Source organism: Labrus bergylta, chromosome 8 (genome assembly GCF_963930695.1).
Source record: "Labrus bergylta chromosome 8, fLabBer1.1, whole genome shotgun sequence".
NCBI lineage: Eukaryota > Metazoa > Chordata > Actinopteri > Labriformes > Labridae > Labrus > Labrus bergylta.
The window spans coordinates 19,891,367-19,902,588 of record NC_089202.1 but is presented as its reverse complement, the minus strand read 5'-3'; the positions used below and the strand labels follow the sequence as shown (position 1 = coordinate 19,902,588).

The 11,222-nt window shown below is 40.7% G+C and overlaps 1 protein-coding gene across 1 annotated transcript in view; it reads right to left on the bottom strand.

Annotated features, from left to right (window-relative positions):
- Positions 1-494: 494 nt before the first annotated feature.
- drd2l (dopamine receptor D2 like) overlaps positions 495-11,222 on the bottom strand; it is a 33,101-nt gene continuing 22,373 nt past the window's right edge. Inside the window, exons 4-8 of the mRNA XM_020652545.3 lie at positions 10,154-10,290; positions 4,723-4,943; positions 3,619-3,702; positions 2,932-3,289; positions 495-1,599 (exon numbers count right to left, since the gene is read on the bottom strand). Coding sequence (XP_020508201.2) covers positions 1,403-1,599; positions 2,932-3,289; positions 3,619-3,702; positions 4,723-4,943; positions 10,154-10,290 — 997 coding nt within the window. The 3' untranslated portion in view covers positions 495-1,402. The remainder of the gene's footprint in view (positions 1,600-2,931; positions 3,290-3,618; positions 3,703-4,722; positions 4,944-10,153; positions 10,291-11,222) is intronic.

The following is an 11,222-nucleotide window of genomic DNA, read 5'->3' as shown; positions in this document are numbered from 1 at the left end:
CGCACGCACGCACGCACGCAACACACACACACACACACACACACACACACACACACACACACACACACACACACACACACACACACACACACACACACACACACACACACACACACACACACACACACACACACACACACACACACACATTAATCTTGGTAATAAAAACAGGGATAGGGGAAAGCCCATGGTGATATTTTGCACCAGATTGATATAAAGGCTGGAGGATTTGAATGAAATAGGGCTTATCTAAAATCCTCAGTATGCACATGCAAGTCCTGTCTGAATACCAACTCTGCCAAAAGCCATTACCAACAGGGCTTAATATTACCTTTGCTGTACCACAGCAGACAGTGAGTAAAACCAAATTCAATATCTGATAATAAGGGGTTTGCAAAATGTGGTCATTTCATTTACATAATGCACGTTTGTAGTGTATTTGTGGTTTGACGACATGTTTAAAAATTGTATTCTGCTTCTGATGACTCAATATACAAAAGGCACAAACTATTGGGGGCTTCAGGAAATTCTGTTTTCATTTAATTTCATTATGATCAGTTATTAGCAATGACATAATACTTTTGTTTTTAATATTATGATCGACGGTTGAACATTAACTGTGATCCCTCTTCTTAATCAGTACGATTATTTACTGCACCAAATCATACATTCAAACACACATTTTCATCACATCATGTAACCAATTCATTACATAAAACTCTGTCTTTGGATTCTGTTTGCACTTTACAACCACATCAATAATTCTACCTTGATGTAACTTCAATTTCGGTTTTCATTGCGTTGTGCGTGAATCTCTATCTTGCACCACTCAAACGTCAAGGTTTTTTTCTTTGTTCTTCTTTGCCTTGGCTTGTTCCAGTCCTCTGAGAGAGACAAGCTCATGCAAACACATAACAATATGCTCTTTGTCGAGATTATAAGAAAAAAAAAAGACAACACAATAACATTTCTGACACAAATCCAGCACTGTGAAAACAGTCACGTCTCCACGAGTCCCAAGTGTGCGCAGTCTTTCCGTCAGGATGCTGCAGAGAGATCCACAGTCCTCAAATATTCTCTTTTCAGATTCTATTTACAAAACTCAGTGTGTGGTTTCTCTATACACATCTCCAGCTTGTTTTTGGTTCTTATAGCTGTCTTTTAATTGTCAGCCCCTCTCTCCTTTCTAGTTTTTATTTATTCCCTTCTGTCTGTGTGCCATGTTTCTGTCCTCTTCAGTCTTGCAGGAGTTGCTGCTTTCATTCTTCTTGTCTCAAGTTTTTTTTTTGGATGCTTGTACCAATTACCTAATCCGACATGAAATCTACTGCCCCGACTTCTGCATCTCAAACGTCAGGCGGCTTTATTTCTTGACTGATAATGTTCGCCACATCTCCAGCTCTCAGCAGTGCAGGATCTTGATGAAAGCTTTGCGAAATTCGATGTTAAAAGTGGTGTAGATGACAGGGTTCACGGCGCTGTTGAGGTATCCCAACCAGGTGACAGCGCTGTACAGCGAGGGGGAGATACAGCAGCTCCTGCAGTGAGCCTTCAGCACATGGGTGAGGAAGAAAGGCAGCCAGCAGATGATGAACACACCTTGGAAACAAGGACGAGAAGTGGATGAGTGCAGTGACTGCAAACTAGGGGTACTCGGTTCCTTAGGGTACATTAAAAGTTTGTGGAGTAGCCAAAAAAGAAACTTCTACGCCTCAACACTAGACACAGGTATTGCACTAAAATGAGTTTAAAAACTAGAAAACATGCGAGCACTGAAGTTCAAACAGGCTGCTATATGTCGAAGATGAGTGTCTTCAAGGCCAGGTGTCGACTACTGTTTCTGTGGTAAATCCAAATTTGGGTGTTGCATAGGTAGCGTCAGAGCACTGGCTTTCTCTCTCTCTATCTTGCTTGTTCATTCACTGCGATCGTGTATGAGTGTGTGACACCCTCGAAGATAAAGGTTTCCTACACACACTGGAATGGTTCTTGTGCGTACTATGAAATTTAATCCTGGCGCCGCAAATGGTTGGAACATCAACACCATCAATCTCACTTCAGGGAGAAGTGAGATTGCTGTCCAAATCATATTAACTCTTCAATTTAATGAAAAATGACACAGTATCCACTTTTTATACACAAATAGACGAATAGATTGAAAAGTGAAAACCAGAGAAGGGGTACATGAATTCACATGACAGCGCTGGGGGGTACCTCAGGCCAAAAAAAAGATTGCATGACACTGGATAATAGGATGAGTTTATGCATGTTTGTGCTGAGATGTTATTTAAAGCCGAAGACTTCATCAATCGCAATAGCTGTGTCACAGCAGCCATGTCTAATGAATCACAGAAAAGATGAAGTAGGCAAGAAACAAAATACAATCAAACCAACCAGAATACACCTTGGAAGTCAGTATATAACAATTCCTTTTTGCAGACAGAAATTAACTGTTAGTTTCTCCACATGTGCATTCAAAACCTTCAGTCTACTGTAATCTAGATCGTATTTCTCTGTACAAATGAGTAGAGTAAGTCCTGAATAAAAGGGGTCTGTTTTATAAAATCTAATCCAATTTCCAGTTACTTTTTCTCTCTGCATTCAGCTAAAGGTCATTGATGAAAACTGTAGTCAACATGAAACAACTTTTCTTGTTTTGAGCCTGTTTGATAGGACACTGCATAGAGTAGAGAAATTGGGGAGAGAGAGTGGTGAAGACATCCAGGAAAGGAGCTACAGGTCGGACTTGAACTGCCCCCCGTTGTGAGCGCTCCTCAAATATTTATGCAGACTTGTCTGTTTATATGACACACAAGGTGGCATCTTTGTGATCAAACAAATTGTGACAAAGTGCTAGAGTGTACTTTGTGTGTGTAGGTGAAAAGACTAAACAGCTCATCACTATGTAAGTGTCTTATAGCCACTGCTTACCGAGTACAATTGCTAACATCTGCGTCGCCTTCCTCTCCTTCTGCTGGGACAGCCTCCCTCGCACCCTCTCCTTGGTGATCCCCCACCTATCTCTGCCTCCACTGCGCTCCCGCCATCCCTCACGGCCCCTCATGCCGTCCTCCAGGGTTGGGGGGCGGGGCATCAGAGAGGATCGTGTCACTGTTGAGGGAAGAACCGGGGCTGGTCCAACAGAGATGGCCAAGGAGATCCTGGCCCGTCCTGCATGGGAGGAAGTCTGGGGAGCAACAGGAGGAGGAGCTAGGCTCTGCTCGGTCTGCGGCAGGAACCGACCCGGCTCCACATCGAGGGGATGGACCACCGCCTCTTTTACCAGGGTCTGACACACACAGAGAGGAAGGCAGGATGATGTAAGGCATGGCAGAAATAACAAAGGAGTTGATGCTTGATTATAATAACGAATCAAAGAAAAACTCAATTAGACATTAATAAGTGTATTCCACTTTCCATGCCCACCACAGTGGCACAAGAAGAAGAAAAAACATTAACAAAAACATTGTTATGATTTGGGGCTATCCAAATGAAAATTCAATTGGAGTAAACAAAGCATAATTGCAGAGCTGGGGGACTGTTATTAGAAAGACAGGAGAGTGACAGTGAATGCAAAGAGTTGTGTTGTTGTATCTTTGCGCTGAGTCAAATAATTACCACTTTCTTTCGCTGAGGGCCAGCAGTAGCAGGTCTCAGGATGAGGGTGCACAACTTCACATCCTCTGGTTGTGTACACTTATTCTGAAAGAGAAGGACGTGGCAGGATGATTTGGACAGCTTTTTTCTGCCTTTCAAAATGAAGTTTTTCCTTGCCAATGTAACTTTGCTAAATGTTGCATAGTCTCAGGTCTTTTACCTGCTCTTTTTGTAAAGTGTCTTGAGATCAATACAAAAATTATGAATTGCTGCTACACAAATAAAGGTTGATTAATTCATTAAGAACTGAGGGCCTGATTCACAAAAGGATTGCTTCTGGGCCACTAAATCTGTGCAAATGTGTGGGAAAAGTCACCGTCTGCCCCCACAACCGCCAGTGTTGTTAGCTGGTATCTAACTGAGCCATTGCACAGTGCATATTGGGAGGAATTGGCCCTTGACAATGCAAGTCGTCCTCATTGCAAAAAGCTTCTGTTACTACATCTGTATTTATAACGGATTTCATGTCCAAAGTTAACACTGATCAGGAAAATACGACCGCTTCTGCATGACTAAAAATAAATGATCTGTAAATAAAGTCTGTAAATATATCTTTGACACACTATTATTAATATAACCATTAATTAAATCAGTCCGGGGCTGTCAGTGGTTTCACACTTTATCCACATGTGGAGACGGCCTGGAGCTGTTACACACGTCGAGGATTCAAGTGTTGTTTTTTTTCAACCGTTTACCCTTGACCTGCTCCATTCAGGGAGAAAGATTAATTAAACCGTGAAAGTTATATTACATTTTTCACGACTGGTCTCAAAATGAACTTTAAAGGTTTCCTCTGCCCTCTTTGCTCATTGTCTTCATGTGGACAGAATCGTGCTTCATCTGCCTGAGAGCTCAGCCCAATGAAGACTAAAGGTGAAAGATAGTTTCTCTCAACATTCAGACACAAACCCAATGAAACTGCACGGAGCAGCACACTTTTCTGGCTCCTGGATGTCATTCCCACGATATGCTTTGTGAATTACACCTTGAGACAGAACAGATAGCAGGAGCAAATGATGTGTAATGTTTGGAGCAGCTGCAATCCATCCAATTTTGTGACTCTACCTTCCTGTGTCGATGACCTTCTCCTGCCTCAGGAGCGCTCAGCGTGGGAGGCAGGGCCTGTCTGCGCCGCGGGGCGGTCCGTCTGCCTCGTTTGCGCAGAACCACACAGATCTGCGCGTACACCAGCAAAGTCACGATGAAGGGAACGTAGAAGGAGGCCACGGATGAGTAGACCACGAAGGCTGGATCTGCAAAGCTGCATGTGGTGCCTTCCCTATTTGCTAATACAGAAAAGAAGAGAGAATAATTAAAATCATTTACATTGTACAGGATTTTAGACTATTACAATACATCATTTATCTGTTTGTAAAACTAATTGAGATTTAGGTAAATGTTATTTTCCCCATCTGTTCCAAGGTTGAGGTTGAGTTCAATAGCACACACATTGTTTATTATATTAGAGCAAGAGGAAGGTTTACTTAGCATAGCATTAAGGCTAGAAGCAGAGGTTCTGTCCAACGGTAGAAGATATCTGCTTTTTAATACTCCAAGCCAAGAAATTGTTTTGTGCATCATCCCTCTTGAAAAAGTGTTTTATTATTATCATGATTATTATTCAAATTGACAGAGACACCGCCGCCTGGGAGTGCAGCTTAAGTATGGAGAGCTCCCCCTGCTGACTGGCTGCAGACTGTCCGCCATTTTTACAGATGGGTCAAACTATAAAGTCAAAATACACATCAAATACATTCTGTGTCAAACCTGGATTCTGTTGTGATTGTTAGTTATAATCACACTGATTTATGTCCAAGTTCTAATTTTTCTGAGTAATATAGTTTGTAGGCTATTAGTTATTTGATGCAAAAAGATCATATGTAATATCATGACTTACAGAGCTGTCCATGTTAATATACAGTCAGCCGTTTAAACGTATGAGAGGAAGACCAGCTGTTTCTCCCTGCTTCCAGGTTGTGTGCTAAAATAATGAGCTAAGCTAACCTTTTCCTGTCTGTAGCCTCTAATACAGAGTGGCATCTATTTCAATTCCTGACTCTAAATACATGTACCGTACTTCCTAAAGTTAAACAAGAAAGATAAATGCTGAGTTCGAAGCTTGATCCAAAGGCAACTGGACTCGGTTGAAGATCTTGAAGGCTTCTTGCGTTCGAAACTTTCTGGTGGACGGAGCCAGAAATGTAAGCCTCTGTGGATCATTAGCATGCTAATGATCGAGGATGACTCACATGAGAGTCATTGACCTAGTTTCCCTTTGAGTCGTTAACAACGCTGTCTGTGGGTCATTGGGTGACCCCAATGATGGATCATTAGCATGCTTAACCACAAATTTAAGCCTCATAGTTCTTACATTTCTGGCTCCGTCCAACAGTTAGTTTAGAACTGAAGAGGTCGTTCAGAGGAGAGGTCAAAAGGTCCTCAAGATCTTCAACCAAGTCCAGTTTAACTTTGAATCAAGCTTTAAATTTACCATGACCTGGAAGTCTGAGAACCTACACAGGCTCAGAGTTCAAGGTTGAACTTGAACACTGCCCACAATCAACTCAGACCATTTAACAGCATTCATGGTGTTTGAAACTGAAAAAGCTGTTGTCCATCAAATGGTCTTGAAAATGTGGATATTTCTCCAAATTCTCTTAGACTTTTTTTTTTTTATCCTTTTTCTGGAATAATAACAGACCATGAGTAAAGGCAGTTTTTTCAATCACTGTTTCAGAAGTTAGGAAACAACTTGAGCTTTTGCACATGCATCAACAAGTCATTGGATCTGGTTGTTTTATAGTTTTCTTCACAGATTAAATGTTTAAAGTGAAAGAACTGAAAGAAATTTGCATCCAGGTAAAAAACACTATCACACAACCGGAGTGACAATCTGTGTGAAAAGTACATTTCCATCAGAATCTCTCTTGGTTTGATCTCTTATCACCAGTATGTCAACTGAACTCTCACATTACTTCCCCCCCTACTTATTCTGAAGTGGTTTCATTTGATTTCAATATGAGCACATCCAAAGCTTAAGTCCCTCCTCATAGCTTCATTAAGTCAGAGGTTATAGCAGCAGAGCATCTTCACTCCTGCTCCTTTTGTGAGACAACAACCCGAGCGAGGATTATGTGTGCCCACTTGTTTGCAGTGCAGACGTCACCTGTCCTTCTCTTGATGAGAACAACAACATATGGAAACATGGTACCCAATGGTCTGTGCTAATGGATATTTAAATGTAATGTGGTAGGTTCATAAGGTTTGTCGACTGAGCAGATGTACAGAATGTGTTTACTTCTCAATCTAATTTAGGGACAGATGGGAGCGGGAGACTGAAGCTGGTGTGTTTGAATAAACAAGTCTGCTTTTGGCTCCATCAGTTACTTGAGTGTGTCCTTCTTTTAATTACATATCAGAGAGGCTGAGGCTTAAAAACAGTATTGCAAAGAAAAAACAAAAACAGCTGTGGAGTAAATTTAGCCAATCATCATTTTTCCAAAATAGTATAACTTAAAAGACGAGGCTTTTTGAGCCTTACGACCGATATGTGCAAAGGAGACCCTCAACCCCATTTATGACCAAGCAGCCTGTCATTAAATTAAAATAATCAAGCAAAAACAAGTTTTCCCCACATTTGCATCTACAGCACCATCACCAAAGCTCTTAAAAGGCTGAGTAGCAGCTTTAATCAGTATACATAAATTAAGAATTTAAGGTTTGGACTCTGGATGTAACAGAACTTTTCAACAGTTAAGTAATCTTTTCCATAGACTGTATGAAACATGGACGTGGTCTCAGTGAGGTCACCACTGGTATTCTAAAGCAGACTTTTGAAGCCCACTGATGATGGTTTCCATATTGGAAATGTTGTCTCAAACTAACTTTCGATCAACCTAGTAACAGGCAAAGAGGTGGGGTTAAGGTGGGCCCTAAGCCTCCTAGCGAACAGCTACAACCTGCCCACTTTCAGTCATATTAGCCACGCCCCTAATTATGTGTTACTCTTATCCTTCATAAAATCTAAATGGATAAAGCCATTGAATTGGTCTGAGGCACTCAAGAGTGGTATAAATAAAGAGCCTTTAATTCATCAGGGATACAGATTCATAGCAATGTATGAATCTGTAGCCCTGATGAATTACATGCTTTTTATTTATACCCCTCTGAGTGCTTCAGACCGCTTCAAAAGCTTCTAAGTTAGAGCCCCACACTGAAAAGCACCAGAGGGACACGTTCTTTTCAACAATTTAAATAATATTCTTCAACACCCATGCAGCACTGACTGAGTATCAAAGTGGATGAGTAATACAAAAAAAAAAAACATCCCCCATACTTTGGGTACTATTAAACACATGAACTATTTAGAATAAAATCAATTTTAACCAGGCTGTAAACATGTTTGTTTCTGCTGTCAAAATGAGCTTTTTTTAATGGGTTAGCATGTGAATTACGCAGCTTTTGGAGCCAGCCTCTAGCGGACACCTGAGGAACTACAGTTTTTTTTTCTTCACTTCTGCACTGGCTTCATTATTTAACACTGGGGGTTGCCTCTTGATCATTACGTTTAAATATTGACATATTACCTAACAATCAATACGTGAACTATTTCTACTATTGACATGTTTTAGCCATAGACTGTAAATAAATAAATGGACGAAGCCTGAGTGACTTCAGCCATCTGTTACTGCAGGGGGCTTTTGGAGGCTCATTGGAGGCAGAACCCAAGCTGGAAATCCGGTCTCAGCCTAATTTGAGTCAACGTAAGAGCTGGAGCTGAGGCTGGTTTCTAGCCTCCTGACAAACCGCTACAGTAAATCCTTTCCCGCCGGTCAATCAGGCCAGCCTCAGGCAACTATGCCAATCTCATATTATTAATAAAATCAAAACTGATGTGTTATGAAAAACATCCTTCTGAGGCTCATGGAGGCAGCCTCAAGCAGATGCTCTACAAACTGCAGGATTTTGAACTTCCGCATAGGCATCATTTTTCAACACCAGAGGTTGCAGCTTGGTTCTGACAAAATTTTGACTATAGCTTAGGGCAACAAAATTGCATTTTCTCTTCTCTTTTCTTCGTACAAGAAAGGAGGGAAAAAGAAGTAAGAGGACTGAAAAGATAAATTTTATTCAATAGAAATGTTTTTTTCCCCCCACTATTTCACCAACATTTTAACGCATCCTGTTTAATGAGGACACATCGATACATTTTAAGTGGTAATATTTTATTGAAGAACCAGACACCTCAGCTGCTTCTGCAAATCAGTAACCTTCCCAGGAACAAAGGACTTAAAGAGGTACTTAGAGTTTCCACCGTTGGGACCAGTATTCAATTAACGGGGATTTTTACGTCCCAGAAGATCCCTGCTGTGGGAGAAGTAGTTTTTGAAAGTGCATAGAGTTAAGAGATGGTACTTGTAGTGCTGAATATATATCAGACAGGCAGAGTACTCTGGCATACATTATCGCAGCCTAAAGTCGAAAACTGTAGATGAGGAAAGGTTCTTTCCTCAATCCATCACATTGTTGGATCAGAACAGTCTTCAACTCATTTTCTGAACGCTTTTTTAAATTACTTGCACAGCTGCTGAACTGTGCCATTGCACATCACATGTCACCTCATTTACCGCCGGAAATAAAATGATGTACAATATAAAAATCTTTCCTACTTTATCTTACACTTTAAAGATACAATATGTAGAATTATACACTCAAATATCTACATTAATTTAAGATTTACTAAACCTATGGTATATATATTTTGATGAGTACTGACATGACCTCAAATATTTCCTACAGTTATCAAAGGCAGAGAAACTTGACTTTTAGATTTGTAACTGGAGGTGTCTTGTCATAGCGGCTGCCATGAAAGAATCGCCATAACAGACACAACATGTTTATTGTCGCCATGGACACACTAGATGTTACGTCAAAGGCCGCTACACATAAGGAAATGGAAACTGCAACTGAAAGCTGACGTGCTGTTGCTGTATGCGCTGCTGTGATAAAAACGTCATGTAAATTATACTCGGATTGGTAAAAATATTTTCTCTCCAGGGCTTTTTAGCCCCTTCATCTTAACAGGGTCAACTGGGAGTTTGTTTTCATTGAGGGTAGGGGAGAGTAGCAGAGAGAATCACTCCCATGATTCCCCCGCCAGCCTCAACATATTCTGTTATTGTTTTGATTGAGAGCCCCCTGGCGGTGGAATTAACAAACCGTTCCTTTAATATACGTTATTTAATTTTTTTTATTGTATCTCATGAGCGTGTCAGCCACAGAGCAGCACCACCCTATACAGACCTCGAGGGAAACATGGACAACAGTAGACAAAAGGACAAACTTTTCAATATCTCTAAAAGTAGCTCCTAGGAGTAAAAGCTCCTCATACTTTGGGTGGATAAGTGGTGTTACAATGTACAGCCTGGTTTAGCAAACAAAACCTAAACAAGCAAGTGGGGAGTAACTTCAGAGATTGATCAGAGTCAGCTGTTACCGGTGTTGTTGAGTCCAAACAGTAAAGGGCAGGAGATGGCAAAAGACAAGAACCACACCACAGCGATCATCACTGCCACCCTCCTCCTGGAGCTGTACCTGGTGTTGTAGAGCATCGGCATGGCCACCGCTGTGTACCTGCAACAGAGAACACGAAGCAGACAGAACATACATCAGCATGACTCTCATACTTCTAGTGCCTGAGTTTGATCCCTGACGTCAACACAGACAACACACATGTTAATGCAGCCTCTGTCTTTATCCCGCTGCCATGTTTGCACATATTTCAAAGTAAAACACAGGCACTTAATTCAGAGCACAAACTTCCAGTGCCCTCTCAAACAGACGGAAGCTGTCGGATCCAGTTTCACTGCCTTGAGGGGACAAAACACCCGCAGAGCACTGAGTCAAAACCAATCACAGTTCTAAATTAAGAGCGCAGGTGTGAGTGTGAGCAGTCTTCTTCAGCGTGCTTCTATTATCCAGGCTCACATGCAAATTTACTGATCAGAGATGTAATGATAACCATAAAGCTTAACACCTAAGGGTTAGCTCAATTATCTCACTCCTTCATCACCTTCATCATTATTATTATTATTATTATTATTATTATTATTAATAATAATAATAATTATTATTATTATTAACCATTATTATTTATTATTATTATTATTATTATTATTATTATTATTATAATATTATTATTATATATTATTATTATTATAATTATTATTATTTTTAACCATCGGACTGCGTCATCTCACATCCACCACCATCCTCATTCATGCACGGCCTGCTCCGACCTCCACCTCAGCGGCAAGGCAGTGTGGACAACAGGAACGAGAGGAATACAAAGAAGAAATCCTTTATGCATATTATCCCTTATGCGCTTTTGTAAAGCATCTCAAGAGCGATATATATGTAAATAATGATTGATTGACTGATTGATCAGTATGAATCTAAACACCTCCGTTTGCCGTGGTAGGAACTAAAGGTCTGAAAAGTGGTGAATAAAGAGGAAGTAGAACTTTTATTTTATTAACTCTGGTGTAGTCAAAGAGGAAATACAA